Below are 25215 nucleotides of genomic sequence, written 5' to 3' on the forward strand. Positions count from 1 at the left end.
CTTGTATTTTATTCACTGGCTGATGTATTATCTGTAGCCGGTGTGAAACCATCGCTAACCCGCCTTGGTCCGGATTTTGGTGTGTACACGCTCCCTACGTTATAGAGAGGTTGCCCCCACGGTCGGCAGGGGCGGGTGTGAGAGGCGTGGGACCGAACGAAGAAAAAAAGTTAAAAACGGAATGATAAAGTTAATATACCCTCCTTTCCAAAGTGGAGGGTATAAAAAATTAATAAAATTTTCGAATAGCAAAATAATTTATTTTACTTTTTACTCTTTTGTCACAACTACAATTATAAATGTAAAAAAATTGATAAACTGTTTTACAATTCTGCAAATATTTTCTAAGAATGATATAGAAGAACAATTTCATTAATAAGAATTTTATGACTAGTTCTATAATTATTTATAAATTCTTGCACTTTTCAAAGTGCATTTCCTGTAAGTAACAAAGAAACCCCTGTAAATTTAAAATTGAAGTTGACATTATTGCATGGCACTTATTCTTGCTAAATCAAGTTGCGAATTATGGAGCGGTAGAAGATTTGCTGTCAAGATTATTCCAACGGTATCTTAATATCCAGTTTTTTTGATACACGGAACATTCTATGTCAGTGTAGTTACTGTGTAATAAATATATATTTTTTTTCGAATTCAAAAATAAATTTTCATTTCAATTAAGTCAACTATTCTGACGGAGGAGTGGAATGAGAAATAATCAGATGGATTTACATTACAAAAATAGTTCAGGGTAGCCCGAGTTAGTACATCACCGAGAGACATAAAGCAAACTAATATTATATTAAAATTAAAAACTAGGCAACAGCAAGTTTCGGCAAACGCAAAAATCGATCAACAATACGATTTTTTCGGGTGTACCAATGCTTGATGATTTATCTGAATTCATGAATAAGATTATTTACAAGTAATATAATCGTTTTTTACATAACGATAATCAGAATATACATTATCATACAAATATTATACTATGCCATATTTGTGCCCAGCAGCTCAAAATTAAGTATAGTTTTTCAAATTGGCCAGAACTTTTATTCAATATTCTCATCAGATGAAACCTCTTTAGATTTATGTTTGTTAATAAGTGGCATAAAACTCCAAAGACTTGCACCAGCAAGTAGAATAAGTCCAAGAGTGTGAAAGAGAGGATTGTATTTCCCGACAGATTCGAACCAAAGACCGCAAATAGGGGGACCAACTAGCTGTAAAATGCCATTGACAAATAAACTGATGCCGTAGGATGATGTTAAACGTTCGGTTCCAAGCATATCTGCCATTATAACAGCTGTTATACCCACATAAACCCCTGAGGCTAGACCAAAAACTGCGCACCAAAAGCCAACCATTCCATAGCTCGTTGAAAATGGGAGTATTGAAAGACTTATTCCCGATATAGCTAAGCCACCTATAAAATACCAAGTCTTCGGAATGAATCCCATATCTGAAAGTGCTGAACCGCCAATACGCCCAATTAGATCTGTGGTAGAAACAATAGATATGAGGTAAGCGGCAAGTGATTTATCAAAACCTAATGCCACACCGAATGCTGGTAAAAGTATTATGAAATTCGTGTAACCTATTGCGTTGGTGGAATTAGATATTAATATAACTAAGTACGTTGGATCTCTCAATAGACTTAAGTCAAAGAATTTTGTGCGTTTTTCTTGTTCTGACTCTTGTTGCATATTTGTCTCCAATATAGAATCGGAACCAGCAACAGCACTTAAAGCTGCTCCACTAGCAACTGACCTCAATGATAGATGTGATGAAAATTCTTTAGGTTGGAACGAAAGAGTACTCCCGTGATAAGGGGTGCTTATATACTGAAAACTACTTGTAGATGGGGAAAGACGTGACAGCCTATTCTTTGAGTTATTGCGCAAGGCATTGACGCGCTCCAATTTATTACTTGATCGTCCCATTTCTTGTACAGCATAGAGGGAAGATTGTGAATTCATTTGACCAGGTGTAGCAAAAGTTTGGTTACGTTGCGGCAGGCGAACTGGAGTACTGACTTTGCGAATACGCGAAGAGGATGATGAATGAAAATCATCATGATTTTTTCCCAGATGCTGCACAACGGCTGCCGAAGCACTTCTAATAAATTGAGAGTCATTTTCAACTAAATTGTAATCATGAGGAAGTGTTGGTGGGGAGTTATAAGGCAATCCTGGATTATTGGCCACATATTTTCCATCTTCGTGTGACTCGTCTACTGATTCAAATTTCAATACTATGCCAATGTCCTCTTCTTCGATGTCTTCCAGCATTTTCTTCACTATAGGAACACGTACCATATGTCTTTCCACTGGCTCATAAAATATTGCAGCTACAAACACGTTTAACGTTATTCCTCCCATGATGAGAACCGCACCCCTGTAACATAAAATAATATTTCTTAAATAAATTGCATAGAAGATATTTTAAAGTCAAATTAATTAAATCAAGGCCTATATAAGGGCGGCCAGAAAGCACATGTGTCAATTAAGTTTGCCGCCAAAAATCATAATTGGGATTTGAAATTCAAATCCCAACAGCATGAAAACCCAAAGTGTATGGCCAAATTACTGTGAGTGGTAGTCTGATTGTCCTACCTTACATGGGCCCTGGAAATTAATAGCAGTATTCGGTATTCTGATGGTTTTTATAACATTCGTAATGGGTTCTACCTCCTTTGTCAGAACGTCATGTTTATAGGTTAATGTTTTCCTATAGCCCCCAAGTAAATGAATAATTTTAGCAGAAATTGTCCGCGGAGCCGTTTAAAATTTGATATGTATAGTGTGAAATGAGTTCTGTCTTCTAAGACATTAGACTGCTGCATTAGGTTCACGATTTCTTATATCGCCCATGTAGTGTACCTGCCAATATTTGATATATTAGCCACATATTCAAAAACATTTTTTCCCGCTTTGCATCTGATATTAAACACTTTAACAAGAAATTGCCTATGTAGTTTATCGTTTTGGCGTTACCCCTATTTTTATGGGTTTTATTTTACTGTAATCTGTAACCGACCCACTGGCCAAAATTAAACTAGATGGGAATATTTTTATTGAATACGTTATGAAAATCAAAAAAAAAAAATTCTGAACACATATATATAAATATGAGGAGTGCTATATTATGAATCCACTATATAGTAGTAGATATTAATTTGTCAAACACACATTTCAACACTTTCCTTTGTTTAATTAATTTATAAGTAAACGATTATATAAGCAATACAATCGAGGCTTCTGTAGGGGTTTGGTCGTTAGATCTGCACGTTTATATTCAGATGAAACTTGACATGTTGACAATAACATTTTCTGTAACATTTTCACGTATGAAAAAATGCTTGAGATCGTTGTACTTCGTTTGCTTATAATATTCTGGAATCTTTTGAAGTTTTTTTTAATCATATTACTTCTCTTGCGGTTGTTGATGCAGTTGGTTGCCCTTGACTCATCCAAGATATAGCTGTGCCTACATAGGTTACTACAACACCTGTCAAGATTATTCCAACGGTATCTTAATATCCAGTTTTTTTGATACACGGAACATTCTATGTCAGTGTAGTTATTGTGTAATAAATATATTTGTAACATAAAATAATATTTCTTAAATAAATTGCATAGAAGATATTTTAAAGTCAAATTAATTAAATCAAGGCCTATATAAGGGCGGCCAGAAAGCACATGTGTCAATTAAGTTTGCCGCCAAAAATCATAATTGGGATTTGAAATTCAAATCCCAACAGCATGAAAACCACAAAGTGTATGGCCAAATTACTGTCAGTGGTAGTCTGATTGTCCTACCTTACATAGGCCCTGGAAATTAATAGCAGTATTCGGTATTCTGATGGTTTTTATAACATTCGTAATGGGTTCTACCTCCTTTGTCAGAACGTCATGTTTATAGGTTAATGTTTTCCTATAGCCCCCAAGTAAATGAATAATTTTAGCAAAAATTGTCCGCGGAGCCGTTTAAAATTTGATATGTATAGTGTGAAATGAGTTCTGTCTTCTAAGACATTAGACTGCTGGATTAGGTCCACGATTTCTTATATCGCCCATGTAGTGTACCTGCCAATATTTGATATATTAGCCACATATTCAAAAACATTTTTTCCCGCTTTGCATCTGATATTAAACACTTTAACAAGAAATGGCCTATGTAGTTTATCGTTTTGGCGTTACCCCTATTTTTATGGATTTTATTTTACTGTAATCTGTAACCGACCCACTGGCCAAAATTAAACTAGATGGGAATATTTTTATTGAATACGTTATGAAAATCAAAAAAAAAAAATCTGAACACATATATATAAATATGAGGAGTGCTATATTATGAATCCACTATATAGTAGTAGATATTAATTTGTCAAACACACATTTCAACACTTTCCTTTGTTTAATTAATTTATAAGTAAACGATTATATAAGCATTACAATCGAGGCTTCTGTAGGGGTTTGGTCGTTAGATCTGCACGTTTATATTCAGATGAAACTTGACATGTTAACAATAACATTTTCTGTAACATTTTCACGTATGAAAAAATGCTTGAGATCGTTGTACTTCGTTTGCTTATAATATTCTGGAATCTTTTGAATAGTTTTTTTTAATCATATTACTTCTCTTGCGGTTGTTGATGCAGTTGGTTGCCCTTGACTCATCCAAGATATAGCTGTGCCTACATAGGTTACTACAACACCTGTCAAGATTATTCCAACGGTATCTTAATATCCAGTTTTTTTGATACACGGAACATTCTATGTCAGTGTAGTTACTGTGTAATAAATATATATTTTTTTCGAATTCAAAAATAAATTTTCATTTCAATTAAGTCAACTATTCTGACGGAGGAATGGAATGAGAAATAATCAGATGGATTTACATTACAAAAATAGTTCATAGTAGCCCGAGTTAGTACATCACCGAGAGACATAAAGCAAACTAATATTATATTTAAATTAAAAACTAGGCAACAGCAAGTTTCGGCAAACGAAAAAATCGATCAACAATACGATTTTTTCGGGTGTACCAATGCTTGATGATTTATCTGAATTCATGAATAAGATTATTTACAAGTAATATAATCGTTTTTTACATAACGATAGTCAGAATATACATTATCATACAAATATTATACTATGCCATATTTGTGCCCAGCAGCTCAAAATTAAGTATAGTTTTTCGCTATAACATTCCAATATCTTGAGTCCTTCTTTCTTATACGTGGTTCCAATATCTAGGATCCAGCAATATATATGAAAACTCGGTTTAGTCTCTGAATATCATCTTGGGTATAGTTATCAAGGTATCTTGAGAGGAAGCCATCGCTGTATGCCAGATCTGGCATTGTTCCCAGCATCAATCACACATCACATCAGAGCACCTACTGCTTGTCTATAAGGAAATTAACTTCTTGATTTTTCTGCTTTTGAAACACTGTGTTTTCCATCGGTGTTGAAACTGGAGGACACTCCAAGAAATTAAATCTCTCCAAAATCTTCTTGGAATATGTTTTCTGGAAAATTTTAATTTAATCATAACTGTTTTTAACTTTAGAAACTATTTTGAACTCTGATTTTAAACTGCTTAGAAAATCCTTAAGATCATCTTTGTCTGATGCAGCTACCAATCCATCATCAGCATGGAGAGCAAGGATTAGCTTTCTACCATCTTTCTCTCTTATAAACAAACAAGTTCTGCAGCCATCATTAAAACCAGTTTACCACATAAAAATGCAGCTTCTGAATAGTTTACTGGAGACTCTGTTTGGTTAACGAAATCGTGTGACATCATTTCAATATTATCGCTGATACAATTTGATAATATAACTGTTCGATTTCTTCACCGTTTTATATTGCTATTATCACATGTGTCATCTAATTCGTGTTCTCTCCGACGTTTCCCATTTTGAATTTTTCAAAATCTTCTAAGTCGCTTATTTAATTTTTGTCTTTTTTTAATCGAACGTTCCCACGCCTCACGTTCCCAGCCCAGCCAACGGAGGGGGCGACCTCCCTTTACGCAGGGATCTCGTACTCATCATGATCCGCATCATAATGAGAATTTAGTAGGAAATTGAAAACCTACTACAGAATCTAATTCATTAGCTAGTTTGTCAAATAATAAAACATGTATTTTAATTGTTTAAAATAAAATTATTCTAGATTTAATAAATTCTAAACTCATACCAAAATCTGCATTACAGTACACAGAATTAAAGTCAATACACATTTTACTAAGAGGTTCGCCCATTGAATACTTCGTGCGGTGAAAATCGGTACACAATTTTTGGTAGTATCTACTAGACCTAAACGGAACATTAATTCTAATAGATGAGATTAGGAAATCTGAAGGTATATTACCATATACTATTTTTAGTACAAAAATGGAGTTCAACATAATACGTCTGATTTTAAGTGTAGGCAATCTAATTAATTTTAGCCTGCTAGCATAAGAAAGCAAAACAAAATTACTATACCAATGTAAACCCCGTAAGGCAAATAGCAGAAATTGTTTTTGCACGGATTATATTTTATCTGAGTATATTGCATATTGAGGATCCCATACAACAGAACCGTATTCTAATATAGTCTAACAAAAGACGTAAATAGCTGTTTTGTTATATATGGATCAGAAAATTCTCCATTCACAATTTGCTTTATTTACTATTATTACATGGCCATTAAAATTTAATTTTGGATCCATCAAGAGGCCAAGATCGACAAATAACTCTACAGTTGATAATGAATGACCTTCAATATTATATTGCAATATCAAAGAAGAAGATCTGGAGAAGCACATATGCTTACAACATTTGCTTAAATTTCCAGCCGAGTACATTTCAGTTCCGTTTTTGTTTTCACTTATCTACACAAACAGTACAAAACAAGAAACAAGTCCCATTATCTTCTAATATCGGTTTTGATTCGTTTCGTACATCGAGAAAAAAACAGAACGAAACGATTGCAAACGTTTCCAATAGTTTATATTCGTTAGCTGCTCAAAATATCACATTATCTCTTTAATGTAGACACGATATCATATCTAATATATCTGCCTTTTTCTCCATATCCTTCCGGTGTTGACTAGGAACATGAACATAGCATTTTGATCCGATAATTCTGGGTTGTTTAAATCTTGGTTTATTCTCAATTTTTTAACATGCCGTTTATCTTGATGCCCAATCAACTGTGCATAACGTTTCATTCGGCAACCGGTGTCCAGATAAAATCGTTTCACCTTACACTCTTTAATTGTAGAATAAAACTTACTTGAGGGGTTTCTGTAATGTAAAGACAACATAGAATTATTTATCGATGAATCATACACACCATACATTCCCAAGTGTCACCGTCTTCTCGGCATTGTTTACTTTTAATAAAACTTGAATCACCGCTTTGTCCATTGAATTTAAGGCCTCTTTAACGGCAGCTTGTATAGAGTGTGGTATTTTAAATTCGTCGTAATCAGTAAAGAATTCCTTTGAATTTGTTACGTGCCAATACACCAATCACTGGTAGGTATGCTCAAAATAACTTCATTCGACACAGAGTGATAGGCTACATTTGAATGAGATTTGTCCGATGGTTTTGGTTTTCCTTCTGCTATCTATTTTCTGCAATCTTTAATCCAATGCCCCATTTTCTTGCAGTAGTGACAAGTTTCTTTCAATATTAAGATTCATCTTATTTTTTAACTTCTTTTCATTTAGCACTACAGGGTGAAATGAAAAAACTGCAACCAACTTCAGACAGCTGTCATTTCTAAGCCACTCGTCCGACAGCTGTTAAAATTATTCCAGTGACAGCTCATTATATTGTTTACATACGTACAAATGCATATTTGTGAGAATTTTCCAGGAAAAATGTTATTCGTGATGGAATTCAAGGGTAATAGTGTGATTTCTATGTATTTGGCTGGAAAATCACAAGTCGCTATCGTTAGAGCATTCCAGCATTTAAATGTAAATAAATCTTTTGTGTCTCGCACCATCGCTCGTTACCGGTAGCGTCATTTTATGCTATCCATTTAATAGAAAATAAATTCATGCTCATTTTGTATAATTGATCTTTGGAAGTTTCTTCCAAATTGCTGATGCAGAGCTTTCCAAATATTAGCTTTTCTATAATAATTACTATACTTGTTGTATTCTCTTGCTTGAGCTTCTGATGCTGCTTCCGCCAAGGGCTTTGTAAGTCTTTTCTCAACTACATTCAGAGCTTCCTCATAGAAATCCAAAAGATCCTTGACCTTCCGCTGCCATATTGGTCAATCTGACTCACCTCACAACGGCTTTATGTTTTGGCAAAATTCCATGGTAAAATCTTTATATAACCTTTCTTATATCTTAGCTGGATTTATATTTTATTATGCAAGCCATACACGATACAACTGGTTGTATAACTCGGACAGGTTGTACTCTTTTTTTAATGACTGTTTTAAAAGTTTAATGACTGCTAGTATAAGCAATCTATCCTCCGAAGAGACGTTGGCTCGTGTTTAATAATACCGCCAGGGCATGGAAACGGCCAACTGCTTAAAGATGAACTTGAATTTTATACAAAAAGGTAGTGATGATCTGAATTTTATTATGGTCATAATAGGTGATGAAATCTTCCGTAGATCTTGCTCTAATGAGCTCGTTAATAGAGCTCCTACTGGATTCATGTTTTCGACATTCATATATAATTTGATTTGCGGTTTCCTCAACATTACAAAGATAGCAAATAACTGAAGGTTCCACACCAAAACTGTTAGGGTTATACTGTAAACATTCAAAAACTAGGCATCATTGTTATTATGAAGGCACACATACACACACACTACCCTCAGCTACACTCTTTCTCACTCACTCAGTCTCTTTCAGTCATTCAGACAACTCAGTCACTACACAACACAATTATCTTACAATCCAAGTAGCAACGCGCTACATCATATTTGCTACGCATTGAAGTGCTGCATTGCTACGAGTCCCAGCACTTCAAAAGCAGCATTAATGGAATCTCTTTCGCATTCCATGACAGACTTCGTATATGAACCGGAGAGCGGATTAATTTTCCAAGCGTGGTATAACCGCTACCAACACGTTTTAGAGAAAGAAGCCCAATCCTTGGACGATCATGACAAAGTTGCGTCACTCTGCAGAAAGATGTCAAACAGTGTTCACAAAAGATTCAGGAACTACGTTCTTCCAAAGAATCCAACAGAAATGAGTCTCAAGGACACCATAGAGAAACTTAACAAATTATTTGGTAAGGTACAAACTCAAGTGTCTCAACACTACAAGTGTTTACAAATGAAAAAACTTGATGGAGAAGACTATAAGGAATACGCCGGTAGAGTCAACTTACAGTGCGAACTCTTCAAGCTAAATGAAATGCAAGTGGATCAATTCAAGTGTCTAATTTAAGTCTTAGGTTTACAATCAAGCAAAGACAAAGACATTCGCTTACGTTTACTCAAATTGGTAGACGAAGCAAAGGACTCCACAACTCTAGACATTCTTGTAGATGAAACTCAACGACTCATGGATTTGAAAACAGACAAAACATTGATCGAGCATCAATCGTAATCAATTTGCGCAGTTAAGAAATTCGCCAAGAACAACAACAAGCATTTTCATAAAATTCCTGAAACGCCCTGCTGGTTATGCGGAGATATGGCAATCTAATTAATTTTAGCCTGCTAGCATAAGAAAGCAAAACAAAATTACTATACCAATGTAAACCCCGTAAGGCAAATAGCAGAAATTGTTTTTGCACGGATTATATTTTATCTGAGTATATTGCATATTGAGGATCCCATACAACAGAACCGTATTCTAATATAGTCTAACAAAAGACGTAAATAGCTGTTTTGTTATATATGGATCAGAAAATTCTCCATTCACAATTTGCTTTATTTACTATTATTACATGGCCATTAAAATTTAATTTTGGATCCATCAAGAGGCCAAGATCGACAAATAACTCTACAGTTGATAATGAATGACCTTCAATATTATATTGCAATATCAAAGAAGAAGATCTGGAGAAGCACATATGCTTACAACATTTGCTTAAATTTCCAGCCGAGTACATTTCAGTTCCGTTTTTGTTTTCACTTATCTACACAAACAGTACAAAACAAGAAACAAGTCCCATTATCTTCTAATATCGGTTTTGATTCGTTTCGTACATCGAGAAAAAAAAACAGAACGAAACGATTGCAAACGTTTCCAATAGTTTATATTCGTTAGCTGCTCAAAATATCACATTATCTCTTTAATGTAGACACGATATCATATCTAATATATCTGCCTTTTTCTCCATATCCTTCCGGTGTTGACTAGGAACATGAACATAGCATTTTGATCCGATAATTCTGGGTTGTTTAAATCTTGGTTTATTCTCAATTTTTTTAACATGCCGTTTATCTTGATGCCCAATCAACTGTGCATAACGTTTCATTCGGCAACCGGTGTCCAGATAAAATCGTTTCACCTTACACTCTTTAATTGTAGAATAAAACTTACTTGAGGGGTTTCTGTAATGTAAAGACAACATAGAATTATTTATCGATGAATCATACACACCATACATTCCCAAGTGTCACCGTCTTCTCGGCATTGTTTACTTTTAATAAAACTTGAATCACCGCTTTGTCCATTGAATTTAAGGCCTCTTTAACGGCAGCTTGTATAGAGTGTGGTATTTTAAATTCGTCGTAATCAGTAAAGAATTCCTTTGAATTTGTTACGTGCCAATACACCAATCACTGGTAGGTATGCTCAAAATAACTTCATTCGACACAGAGTGATGGGCTACATTTGAATGAGATTTGTCCGATGGTATTGGTTTTCCTTCTGCTATCCATTTTCTGCAATCTTTAATCCAATGCCCCATTTTCTTGCAGTAGTGACAAGTTTCTTTCAATATTAAGATTCATCTTATTTTTTAACTTCTTTTCAAAAAAAAAAAAAACTGCAACCAACTTCAGACAGCTGTCATTTCTAAGCCACTCGTCCGACAGCTGTTAAAATTATTCCAGTGACAGCTCATTATATTGTTTACATACGTACAAATGCATATTTGTGAGAATTTTCCAGGAAAAATGTTATTCGTGATGGAATTCAAGGGTGATAGTGTGATTTCTATGTATTTGGCTGGAAAATCACAAGTCGCTATCGTTAGATGATGAAATCTTCCGTAGATCTTGCTCTAATGAGCTCGTTAATAGAGCTCCTACTGGATTCATGTTTTCGACATTCATATATAATTTGATTTGCGGTTTCCTCAACATTACAAAGATAGCAAATAACTGAAGGTTCCACACCAAAACTGTTAGGGTTATACTGTAAACATTCAAAAACTAGGCATCATTGTTATTATGAAGGCACACATACACACACACTACCCTCAGCTACACTCTTTCTCACTCACTCAGTCTCTTTCAGTCATTCAGACAACTCAGTCACTACACAACACAATTATCTTACAATCCAAGTAGCAACGCGCTACATCATATTTGCTACGCATTGAAGTGCTGCATTGCTACGAGTCCCAGCACTTCAAAAGCAGCATTAATGGAATCTCTTTCACATTCCATGACAGACTTCGTATATGAACCGGAGAGCGGATTAATTTTCCAAGCGTGGTATAACCGCTACCAACACGTTTTAGAGAAAGAAGCCCAATCCTTGGACGATCATGACAAAGTTGCGTCACTCTGCAGAAAGATGTCAAACAGTGTTCACAAAAGATTCAGGAACTACGTTCTTCCAAAGAATCCAACAGAAATGAGTCTCAAGGACACCATAGAGAAACTTAACAAATTATTTGGTAAGGTACAAACTCAAGTGTCTCAACACTACAAGTGTTTACAAATGAAAAAACTTGATGGAGAAGACTATAAGGAATACGCCGGTAGAGTCAACTTACAGTGCGAACTCTTCAAGCTAAATGAAATGCAAGTGGATCAATTCAAGTGTCTAATTTAAGTCTTAGGTTTACAATCAAGCAAAGACAAAGACATTCGCTTACGTTTACTCAAATTGGTAGACGAAGCAAAGGACTCCACAACTCTAGACATTCTTGTAGATGAAACTCAACGACTCATGGATTTGAAAACAGACAAAACATTGATCGAGCATCAATCGTAATCAATTTGCGCAGTTAAGAAATTCGCCAAGAACAACAACAAGCATTTTCATAAAATTCCTGAAACGCCCTGCTGGTTATGCGGAGATATGGCAATCTAATTAATTTTAGCCTGCTAGCATAAGAAAGCAAAACAAAATTACTATACCAATGTAAACCCCGTAAGGCAAATAGCAGAAATTGTTTTTGCACGGATTATATTTTATCTGAGTATATTGCATATTGAGGATCCCATACAACAGAACCGTATTCTAATATAGTCTAACAAAAGACGTAAATAGCTGTTTTGTTATATATGGATCAGAAAATTCTCCATTCACAATTTGCTTTATTTACTATTATTACATGGCTATTAAAATTTAATTTTGGATCCATCAAGAGGCCAAGATCGACAAATAACTCTACAGTTGATAATGAATGACCTTCAATATTATATTGCAATATCAAAGAAGAAGATCTGGAGAAGCACATATGCTTACAACATTTGCTTAAATTTCCAGCCGAGTACATTTCAGTTCCGTTTTTGTTTTCACTTATCTACACAAACAGTACAAAACAAGAAACAAGTCCCATTATCTTCTAATATCGGTTTTGATTCGTTTCGTACATCGAGAAAAAAAAACAGAACGAAACGATTGCAAACGTTTCCAATAGTTTATATTCGTTAGCTGCTCAAAATATCACATTATCTCTTTAATGTAGACACGATATCATATCTAATATATCTGCCTTTTTCTCCATATCCTTCCGGTGTTGACTAGGAACATGAACATAGCATTTTGATCCGATAATTCTGGGTTGTTTAAATCTTGGTTTATTCTCAATTTTTTTAACATGCCGTTTATCTTGATGCCCAATCAACTGTGCATAACGTTTCATTCGGCAACCGGTGTCCAGATAAAATCATTTCACCTTACACTCTTTAATTGTAGAATAAAACTTACTTGAGGGGTTTCTGTAATGTAAAGACAACATAGAATTATTTATCGATGAATCATACACACCATACATTCCCAAGTGTCACCGTCTTCTCGGCATTGTTTACTTTTAATAAAACTTGAATCACCGCTTTGTCCATTGAATTTAAGGCCTCTTTAACGGCAGCTTGTATAGAGTGTGGTATTTTAAATTCGTCGTAATCAGTAAAGAATTCCTTTGAATTTGTTACGTGCCAATACACCAATCACTGGTAGGTATGCTCAAAATAACTTCATTCGACACAGAGTGATGGGCTACATTTGAATGAGATTTGTCCGATGGTATTGGTTTTCCTTCTGCTATCCATTTTCTGCAATCTTTAATCCAATGCCCCATTTTCTTGCAGTAGTGACAAGTTTCTTTCAATATTAAGATTCATCTTATTTTTTAACTTATTTTCAAAAAAAAAAAAAAAACTGCAACCAACTTCAGACAGCTGTCATTTCTAAGCCACTCGTCCGACAGCTGTTAAAATTATTCCAGTGACAGCTCATTATATTGTTTACATACGTACAAATGCATATTTGTGAGAATTTTCCAGAAAAAATGTTATTCGTGATGGAATTCAAGGGTGATAGTGTGATTTCTATGTATTTGGCTGGAAAATCACAAGTCGCTATCGTTAGAGCATTCCAGCATTTAAATGTAAATAAATCTTTTGTGTCTCGCACCATCGCACGTTACCGGTAGCGTCATTTTATGCTATCCATTTAATAGAAAATAAATTCATGCTCATTTTGTATAATTGATCTTTGGAAGTTTCTTCCAAATTGCTGATGCAGAGCTTTCCAAATATTAGCTTTTCTATAATAATTACTATACTTGTTGTATTCTCTTGCTTGAGCTTCTGATGCTGCTTCCGCCAAGGGCTTTGTAAGTCTTTTCTCAACTACATTCAGAGCTTCCTCATAGAAATCCAAAAGATCCTTGACCTTCCGCTGCCATATTGGTCAATCTGACTCACCTCACAACGGCTTTATGTTTTGGCAAAATTCCATGGTAAAATCTTTATATAACCTTTCTTATATCTTAGCTGGATTCATATTTTATTATGCAAGCCATACACGATACAACTGGTTGTATAACTCGGACAGGTTGTACTATTTTTTTAATGACTGTTTTAAAAGTTTAATGACTGCTAGTATAAGCAATCTATCCTCCGAAGAGACGTTTGCTCGTGTTTAATAATACCGCCAGGGCATTGAAACGGCCAACTGCTTAAAGATGAACTTGAATTTTATACAAAAAGGTAGTGATGATCTGAATTTTATTATGGTCATAATAGGTGATGAAATCTTCCGTAGATCTTGCTCTAATGAGCTCGTTAATAGAGCTCCTACTGGATTCATGTTTTCGACATTCATATATAATTTGATTTGCGGTTCCCTAAACATTACAAAGATAGCAAATAACTGAAGGTTCCACACCAAAACTGTTAGGGTTATACTGTAAACATTCAAAAACTAGGCATCATTGTTATTATGAAGGCACACATACACACACACTACCCTCAGCTACACTCTTTCTCACTCACTCAGTCTCTTTCAGTCATTCAGACAACTCAGTCACTACGCAACACAATTATCTTACAATCCAAGTAGCAACGCGCTACATCATATTTGCTACGCATTGAAGTGCTGCATTGCTACGAGTCCCAGCACTTCAAAAGCAGCATTAATGGAATCTCTTTCGCATTCCATGACAGACTTCGTATATGAACCGGACAGCGGATTAATTTTCCAAGCGTGGTATAACCGCTACCAACACGTTTTAGAGAAAGAAGCCCAATCCTTGGACGATCATGACAAAGTTGCGTCACTCTGCAGAAAGATGTCAAACAGTGTTCACAAAAGATTCAGGAACTACGTTCTTCCAAAGAATCCAACAGAAATGAGTCTCAAGGACACCATAGAGAAACTTAACAAATTATTTGGTAAGGTACAAACTCAAGTGTCTCAACACTACAAGTGTTTACAAATGAAAAAACTTGATGGAGAAGACTATAAGGAATACGCCGGTAGAGTCAACTTACAGTGCGAACTCTTCAAGCTAAATGAAATGCAAGTGGATCAATTCAAGTGTCTAATTTAAGTCTTAGGTTTACAATCAAGCAAAGACAAAGACATTCGCTTACGTTTACTCAAATTGGTAGACGAAGCAAAGGACTCCACAACTCTAGACACTCTTGTAGATGAAAATCAACGACTCATGGATTTGAAAACAGACAAAACATTGATCGAGCATCAATCGTAATCAATTTGCGCAGTTAAGAAATTCGCCAAGAACAACAACAAGCATTTTCATAAAATTCCTGAAACGCCCTGCTGGTTATGCGGAGATATGCATTACTCAAAATACTGTACATTTAAAAATCATAAATGTTCACAGTGTCAGCAGACAGGTCACAAGGATAACTTTTGCAAAAGTGCAAACGAGGCAAGTCCACTACAGACAAAGCCAAAGTCAACTCGGACAAAACAAAATACAACGCCAACGCAGTTTTCTCATCGAAACAACTCCAATTCCAACAGACATAGAAACAGAGCTAGATAGACTTGAAAAAGAAAACAACAATCACACCAGTCAATTCTTCAAAATTTGCAGCGCCAATAGTCACGAGTAGAAGGAACGGTAAAATTAGAAATTCAATTGAACCAAATCAGTATCCTTTGCCTACTCCTGAAGAAATTCTATCAGACTGTCACGATTGCACGATATTTAGTCATTTGGATCTCTCTGACGTATATCTTCAAGTAGAAGTCGACGACCAAAACAAAGACTTGCGAACTATTAATACTCACAAAGGGTTATACAGATATAATCGCTTCACTCCAGGTATCAAATCAGCACCAGGATCCCTCCCGCGAATCATGGATGAGCTATGTACAGGCATCCAAGGAGCTCGAGTGTACATGATCATGATCACAAAACTAATCTAAATTTGTTATTACAGAAAATTCAAGATTACGGTTTCAAACTCAAATTCGAAAAATGTCAATTTTTCAAACCATCAATCAAATATCTAGGTCAAATCATAGACAAAAACGGCATACGCCCTGATCCAGACAAAATTCTTGCAATACAGAATCTCAAGGTCCCTGAAAAGATTTCAGTAGTACGATCCTTTCTGGGCTCCATAAACCACTATGGAAAGTATGTCTACAACATGAGAAATATCCGAAAACCACTAGATGATCTCTTAAAAAAGATCACAAATGCCTTTGGACCAAAGAATGTCAACAATCTCTCGACGAATTCAAACGCATTCTAACATCGGACTTACTACTAACTCATTACAACCCATCACTGCCAATTCACATTGCAGCGGATGCATCATCACATGGCATCGGATCGGTAATATATCATACTTACCCAGACAACAGTGTCAAAGCCATTCATCACGTCTCAAGATCACTTACTCCAACGGAACGAAATTACAGTTAAATCGAAAAAGAAGGACTAGCACTAGTTTCATTTCCACAAAATGATTTTCGGAAGAAAATTCACCAATAACCATTGCTCACAATATTTGGTTCCAAAAAAGGTATTCCGGTCTGTACTGCGAACAGGTTACAACGTTGGGCTCTTATCCTTCTCACCTACGATTTCGATATAAAATATACCAAAACTAAGGATTTTGGACACGCAGACGTTAGGTCAAGATTGATAAACGCACATGAAAAACCATCAGATGAGTACATCATAGCTTCCATCAACCTAGAAAAAGACATAAGGTATGATATCACAGACGCCGTATCAACATCGACAAGGACATAGAGCCGAACATCGACAAGGACATAGAGACTTACGTCAAGAAATGCAACAATTGCCAAATTGTAGCAACAAGTACAATCAAAACCAACCTTTGTCCTTGGCCCACAACAACACGAGTTCTCGAACGTGTTCACATAGATTACGCAGGTTCTGTTAGAAGCATTTACTACCTCGTAATAGTGGATTCATATTCCAAATATCCTGTCATATATGAAACTTCATCAACCACCGCCGCAGCAACATTAAGGTTACTAACAACTTATTGTTCACAATTTGGAAATCCAGAACAAATAGTATCCGACAACGGAACACAATTTTCCTCAACAGATTTCGAAAATTGGTGTTCGCAACGAGGAATAAAACACACATAAACACTTCGATATCACCCAAGTTCCAATGGTCAATCCAAAAGATTTGTCTATACTCTCAAACAATCTTTAAAAAATCAGAGAGAAAGAAGACGGCATCTAATGCACTACAAACATTCCTAGAAGTGTATAATTCAACACCGAACAAAAACTCACCTAATGAACTATCTCCAGCGGAATCATTCCTAGGCCAAAAATTGAGAACTGTATTCGACTTAATAACAAAGCCTCTACTATCGAGTCAAGAGAGAAACATTCAAATGGAGGAACAGTACAACCGTAAACACGGCACCAAACAACGAAATTTCACTACTGCAGATCTTGTCTACGCTATACACTTCAAAGGTAATAAAAGCTACAGGGTTCCAGGTGAAATGATCAACAAAGTGGGAAATGTTACGTACAACACTCTCGTTCAAGTGAATAATCGACAAATTCTCGTGAGATCTCACGCAGATCAACTCAGACTAAAAGAAGCCGATCACGATGTTGTACCTGCAAAGCAAAATGATAATCTTCCTCTTCAAATCCTACTAGAAGACTTCAACATTAGTCCACCAACGGAAGATTTCACAACTCCACCATCATCTCCGGTTATGCTTCCACAACGCATCATTTCTCGAAGACATCCTGTACAGCCAATATCCAGGACCCCCGAGAAGTCTCAAAAAGGGAGATGTTAGGGTTCTACTGTAAACAATTAAAAAACTAGGCATCATTGTTATTATGAAGGCACACATACACACACACTGCCCTCAGCTACACTCTTTCTCACTCACTCAGTGTCTTTCAGTCATTCAGACAACTCAGTCACTACACAACACAATTGTCTTTCACTCCAAGTAGCAACGCGCTACATCATATTTGTAACGTATTTTAGTTGCAGAAATAACCAGAATAAATCTTGCTCAAGTTTTTAATTTATCAACAAGTCTTTTCTTAATAAAGTAAAAGCGCAACTAAATCTTTTACACGAACGTAAGAGTACAAGAAAAACGAAATAGAGTACTGTTGCAAAAACAGTGGCCCGTTAATATCTGTTGATTTCTTTGCATTTAATGGGGTTGATGAAAAATTTTCCACACCATCTGTGATTGTTAACTGACATAAAGATGCTTCCTCTATTCTGGGATAAATTCTGATAATCTGCTTTCCACTCTGCCCAAATTTTCTTTGTTATCTGCATTGTCGCATCACCAATAGTTAAAGGAGTATTGGTTTCAGAGCCCAATTGCCTTATAATATTATAAAATGAGTCAATTATATATAAAATTCTTTCCGATGTCATCTTAACTCAAATGCGTCTCACCTATTGGCTGTTTAAAAAATAACACATAAATACTGGAAATACCAGTTTGCAATAGAGGAAAGAAAGTCATATATATATTTTGTTATTTAATACTAAAATAGCGTACAAACATTTTATTTTAATTGGACGGATCCAATTGTTTTCTCTCTTCGCCTTGTGCGAACGAAGGCTCTCCCCGCTATTAAAGTAATATCATTTACCAAACTCTTTTTATTTTTATATTTATTTATATGCATTTTCCCCTTTTCCCGACAGCTGTTGATAATAAGAAGTTAATCGTTTCTTTTTTCCTATTTGTAAAGGAAACTTCATCACCATCAATAAAACATACATACAAACAAACAGGTACGTACAGTGAAAGGCCTAGTGAAATTATAAAATAATATTCTATAAAGAAAGATTTTTTTAAATTGTGCAAAACAACAACAGAAAGTGTCGTTTATTCCTTTAGTGGTCGTCTCTGTATTACAGGTGAAAAAATGAAAAAAACGTTGATTTTTTAACTTGTTGATATTTTTTGCGTCGATTTGTGGCTCTTTATATGTTGTGCGAAGTAAAATTTGGCTTTTGGTTTATTTATCAGTGTGCTTTAATTGTTCTTCTATTAATTATATTTACAGAGATTTTCTAAAACTTTCAAAATACCATTGATTCCAATTAATATGTTTAATGGATTATGATGAAAAAGAACACCAAAAATTTGAAAAAGGCTATGATTTTATGATGACTTCAAAGGAAAAAATTGATACAGTTGATCAGAAACATAATCCTTCTTCCCAAGTCTATTTACGATGGCAGGCTGCAATTAATAGGAAGTTAGGCCAAAAAGGGCTCGTACTACTTCTTTTAATTCAAATGTGAGTGGTGCAGTTGCCTCGTTATTGGAAAGTTCGGGTGAATCCCTAGAAACCCAATACTTCGACTCATGACCAACATTTAGCGATTTGCGGTTGACAAATGTACATACGAAGTGAGATGAAAAAACTGCAACCAACTTCATGCTGCTGTCATTTCTAAGCCAGCTGTTAAAATTAAACCAGTGACAGCTCATTATATTGTTTACAAGCGTACAAAAGAATTTTCCAGAAAAGGTTATTCGTGACGGAATTCAAGAGTGATAGTGTGATTTCTTTATATTTGGCTGGAAAACCACAAGTGGCTATCGTTAGAGAACTCCAGCATTTAAATGTGAATCTTTTATGTCTCGTACCATCGCTCGTTACCGTGATACTGGTAGTGTAGCCCAACGTCAAGGAAGTGGACGGAAGAAAACAGAAACATCAGCAGAAATGGTTCGAAAAGTAAAGAAGCGACCTGATCGAAACCTGCGTCGCAGTGGCCGAAAAATGGTGCAAAAACTTACACCACAACAGAAAGGAAATACACTCAAAAGAGCTATAGAGTTGCTTCGCTTGCCCGAAAGTGGTGAAATGCCGAATTCGGGTTAAATGAGAAAACATTTGTAAACAAACTAAATGATCGTGTTTACTTGCCAGAGGTCAGTTGAAAATGTGATGGTGTGGCCACCAAAATCTCCTGATACCAATCCGTTAGACTGTTGTGTCTGGAGTATTTTCGAAAGCAAGGTTGGCACTAAAAAATATCAAAGTGTCGATCACCTCAAGCAAACGCTTTGCCGGGAATGGGCCAAAATACCGCAGAGCAACATTCGGGCAGCGTGTGACGGTTTCATTGGCCGTTTGAAGGCCGTAATTCGTGCCAAAGATGATTAAATCAAACAAATCTTATCTTATTCTAAAATTTGATGATATTTGCAAACTTTTTTGCTTTTATTTAATAAAATTTAAAAAAATGAAAAAAATATGGCGTTTGACTTTGTTGCAGTTTTCTTATCCCACCCTGTAAATAATTCTCGTCTAAGCGACATTGATAGACTTTGTCGTTTGGTCCCGAGGAAGATTCCGAGATAGTCCCAATGTTTCCGTTTACTAATCGTTGTCTTGGAAGGTTTTATTCGATATATGTTTTGTTGTTGTGACTCTTTGGAAGCAGAGTGTAAACGATAAAATCTCTTTTTCGTCGAGGAAAGACTTTGATGCTTTTGTCACTTCGAATTCGTACGCTCATGTGCTTTTATGACATGCGTAGTTCAGATCAGTCTAAGAGCTTATCGGTATAAAGTTATGAAACCTGTAAATTGTTTTCGTAGCGGTCATGAAGTAAAGAAATGTCTTAGCAAACGTTGGCTTTGGAAGATAATTAAATTGGGTAATTCGACCCAAACTTCCACCGTGACATCTAAAGTTTCTCAAAATTCGAGTTCTAGGCCATCTAATTCGGGAACACTTAACGCTGTACACATCCAGCCCATGTAGATGCTACACAATTATCTACATGGGCTGGATGTGTACACCGTTAAGTGTTCCACACCACAAAGAACAAGCCTGTACTTTTAGGTACGGCGATGGTGAATATCGTTCGCCTGTTGTTAGGAGCCCACCTTTACCCCAAAATATAATTAGATGATTGTATTCCGATTTAGTCTGAGCTTTACTGTCTTAAAACACAGTGTTCATCCCGTTAGTTGGTGTTGTTGTTGTTGTTGTAGCAGTAGTACATGTGTATGTTTGTGTTCTGCTAATCTGGTTCCAGCTCCAGGTTTAGAAATTCGGCTACTTTAACGGGCTGTAGCCAGAGATCCTCTGGAGTGAGTTGGGTAGGTTTGGCTGAGCAATTAAAAAGGTGTAGCGTATTGTGCGGGCCTGTATCGCACGCCGGGCAGGCGTCACGCACATCTTCATCAATTCGTGTCCAATACGAATTGAGGCGACTACACCATCCTGAACGTAATTGCGCCAAAACTACCCTGGTTTGTCTAGGCAGCTGACGTTCTTCGGCTGCAATGGATGGGGGGTGGACTACGAGGACGGCATTCACTTTATAACTGCTAATAGCATCCGCGACTGCATCGGTGTGAATGCCACTCAGACCTGCCTGATAGGCTTCTTGATCTAGAGGCTCTCTCTTGTAGCGCTGGACCTCCCTCTCTAGATCATGTATGTCCTTCCTGACACGCCTGGGTGGGGGAGAGTTATCCACCATATGATGGTTGGGATGACTCTCACGGTAACACCCAAGCAGGTACTGCAACGAAAGCATATGATTATGCTGACGTAAGGGAAGGACTTTCGCCTCCTCATGTAGATGGTCTACTGGTGTCATGAGGAGGCACCCTGTCGCAGTTCTCAGGGCAGCGTTCTGGCAGGTCTGGATATTCTTCCACTGCGTAGCACTAGTATTCGCAGACCACACTGGAGCCGCATAGTTGACCACAGACCGACCTATCGCGTTATAAGAGGTCAACAAGGTTTCTTTGTACGCACCCCAAGAGTTGCCGGCTAGCGCCTTGACGACCTTGTTCCTACTTTTCATCTTGTCGCAGATAGCTGTGGCTTGCGCGGACGACTTGAACATGCTGTCGAACGTTACCCCAAGAATCTTGGGGTAGTTCGTGGTCGGTATTAGATTCCCCTCGACCTGAACATTCAGCTGTGTTCTCATCTCCGCAGACCATGTGGTAAAGAGTGTGGCCGTTGATTTCGTGGCGGATATTTTCATATTCCTCGCGTGGAAGTATGCGGCAAGCTCCGCGAGATAGGGGTTCAACCTTTCGCATATGTCATCGACCACTGGACCCGACGCCATGATCGTACAATCATCCGCATACGTTACAATCTCAATGCCGTCTGGAGGGCGAGGAATTCCGGAAAGGTAGAGGTTAAACAGTTCCGGAGATATCACCCCGCCTTGGGGAACTCCCTGTTTCACTCTACGGGCTTTGGACTTCTTGTTCCGGAATTCCACGTACGACTGGCGTCCACACATATAGTTGATTATCCAACGTTTCAAACTTGGCCGGAGGGTAGTTCTCTGTACGTCCTCAAACAGTGTGGCATGATTGACCGTATCAAATGCCTTTGATAGGTCAAGGGCTACCAACACTGTTCTGTCACACGGCCTGTTCTGGTTCAGTCCTCTACTAATATGTGTGGAAATGGCGTGTAATGCTGTTGTGGTACTATGTTGTGGACGGAATCCATGCTGGTGGTTGGCAACTGTATAGCTTCCTCTAATGCTGGGGAGGAGTAAAGCCTCAAGAGTCTTTGCTACTGGCGACAAAAGCGAAATCGGCCTGTACGATTCGCCTTTACTGGCCCATTTTCCAGGTTTCGGGCACTATGTGGGTGGCTAGCGACAAATTGAGAACTTTCGTTAAGTACTCGACTCCCGGCGTATCCAGCTGCTTCAACATTACCATTGAGATTCCGTCCGGGCCCAACGCTTTGGATGACTTAGCGTTACGGATGAAATTTGCAACATCACCCATCGTAAACTGTGGTGGTTCCTCCTCGGCGGGAAGAGATCTGATACGACGTAGTACTCTTCGCTTCGCCCTATCGCTCTCGGGGTGCTCGACAAATTGTCGGTTAAAGTATTCCACGCACCTCTTCGGATCAGTCACTGTTACGTCGTTAAAAGTGACTGAGGTCCTATCATCCTTTTTTCCAGGGTTCGAGAGCGACTTAACCGTTACCCACAGCTTACTCATATCGGTTCCAATGTTGCAGCACTTCAGATGGTCTAGCCACTTTTTCCTCTTATGCTCCTGTACCAACCGGTTGACTTCCACAGTCAAATCACTGATTCTAGGATCAGTAGGGTTGGTACGACGGAGATCATCACGCTCGTTTGCTAATCCCGCTGCCTCTGCTGGGAAGTTTGGTCTTATCTCGGGTATTCGACCAGCAGGTATATAGCGAGCGGCTGCAGCTCTGATGATGTTTCGGAAAATCCTTTCTGCTACCCGAACATCAGAAGGGTTGGGCAGTTCTCTGAAGTGGCGGTTGGTGAATTCTCTGAACTCTGGCCAGTGAGCTTTCCCATGGTTAAGGAAAGTGCGGCGTTCAGAGGTTATGAAATCGGGCGACCTGCTTATGGAGACGATTATCGGGAGAAGGTCTGAGCCAAGAGAAATGACGGGTTGCCAAGTCACGTAATTTATCAGACCGGGTGACACTATGGTTAAGTCTGGCGAACTGTGACACTCTCCTCTTATTCGGGTGGGGGCATCCTCGTTAACCGTGCAGAATGTGGAGCAGTCAATCTGCTCTGCCAGCGCTGATCCCCTCTGGCCATTACCTAGGACGGAATGCCACAACTCATGGTGGGCATTAAAATCCCCTAGTACCAGGCGGTTATTGCCTACCAATAATGGGCTAATATCAGGCAAATAACGCGGTTCACAGCTATTAATCGGCGGGATATACACATTAAGCACCTCTACCTTGGCAGTTCCACACTTGACTGCTACCCCCATACATTCTATGTATGGGTCACTAGAGACTAGCTCAAGCGAGATAGGTCTGTACTGAACAGAATGGTGTAACAGGAACGCTAATCCCCCACCTCCACTTCTGGTGCGATCCTTCCTTAGTACGTTGTAACCATAACAACGTTGTAGGCTGCAATTTTCATTCAGCTTGGTTTCCTGCACCGCTGCGATCTTAATATTCCTCCGACTCATAAATTCCACTATCTCATCTATTTTGCCTCGAAGTCCGTTGCAATTGAATTGCAAGAATGATGCACAATCCGGAGTTGGAACAGCAACATGTGGCGTTAGGTGCTGCGGTGTTCGTTGCTGTTCTGGAGACTGCGGTGGAGTGCCATACTCCGACGACGTCTCTGACGAGAACGACGAAGAAGAGGACTCGCTGGGGACTACGTTACTGCAGCAAGTCGCAACATAATCCCTTTCGCTGTAGTCTCGCAAACGCCTTAATCCGGAACAGTTCTTGAAGTGCACCCACTTTCTGCATCCATTACATCGCACCGAGACAGATCTGTGGTGGATGACGTTCTGACAAACCGAGCAGAACCAAGGTCCGGGGTTTTCCTCAATCCCGGCACGGACCAATAAAATCCGGAGCAAGCATTCCGGGATATGCTGCTCCCAATGCAGAAAAATAAACAAACACAAACATACTGGATTGGCAGCCGCTGGCCGAAACTGGAATCTTGTTGTTTCGGGTCAATCCGGTATCGTAGAACCCGCTGCCGTGGGATTGCCGTTAGTTGGTTGGCCCCAGTGACTGTAAAAGCGAAGATAATTATGCTGAAAGATTGGCTGGACAACGTTGGTTGGGATGATTCACTCTGGCTGATTGAAAAAGGCTCACTGAGGCTGATTGGAAAAGGCTCTTCGAATCATGGATTCAATATGTTCCAGGAGTTTCTGCTGAACTTCACGTCTTTTCTGACGACTTGGAGTCTATATGAGTGTTGAGTCTCCAGATAGAAAACATTTTGTTCATTTGCCTTCGTGCAAAACAAAGATCGCTCCCTTAAATCAATTTACTTGTCCTTTTTAAAGCTTTTTGGAGCAGTTTTGGATTCAGTTCTACTGAAAACCATTGTTCGGGAGATAGCTATTGAATTTAGGCAAATTTATTATTGAACACATGGACCTTATTGCTTGCAAATCGTGTATGTCGGATACAAGAAAATATTGGCAATGACAATTGGCATCATGTCAAATCCGAAGATAATCTCGCAAATTTAGGAAGTCGAGTTATGTCTCCCTTAGAATTATCTTCCTCCCGCCTATGGTGGC

At 37.7% G+C, this 25215-nt stretch overlaps 1 protein-coding gene across 1 annotated transcript in view; it reads right to left on the reverse strand.

Annotated features, from left to right (window-relative positions):
* Positions 1 to 238: 238 nt before the first annotated feature.
* The window catches only part of LOC101895336 (monocarboxylate transporter 13), a 76877-nt gene continuing 51900 nt past the window's right edge, over positions 239 to 25215 (reverse strand). The window contains exon 6 of the mRNA XM_059128249.1: positions 239 to 2394. Coding sequence (XP_058984232.1) covers positions 1050 to 2394 — 1345 coding nt within the window. The 3' untranslated portion in view covers positions 239 to 1049. The remainder of the gene's footprint in view (positions 2395 to 25215) is intronic.

The sequence above is a fragment of the Musca domestica genome, unplaced genomic scaffold, assembly GCF_030504385.1.
Source record: "Musca domestica strain aabys unplaced genomic scaffold, Musca_domestica.polishedcontigs.V.1.1 5, whole genome shotgun sequence".
In the NCBI taxonomy this organism is placed as follows: Eukaryota; Metazoa; Arthropoda; class Insecta; order Diptera; family Muscidae; genus Musca; species Musca domestica.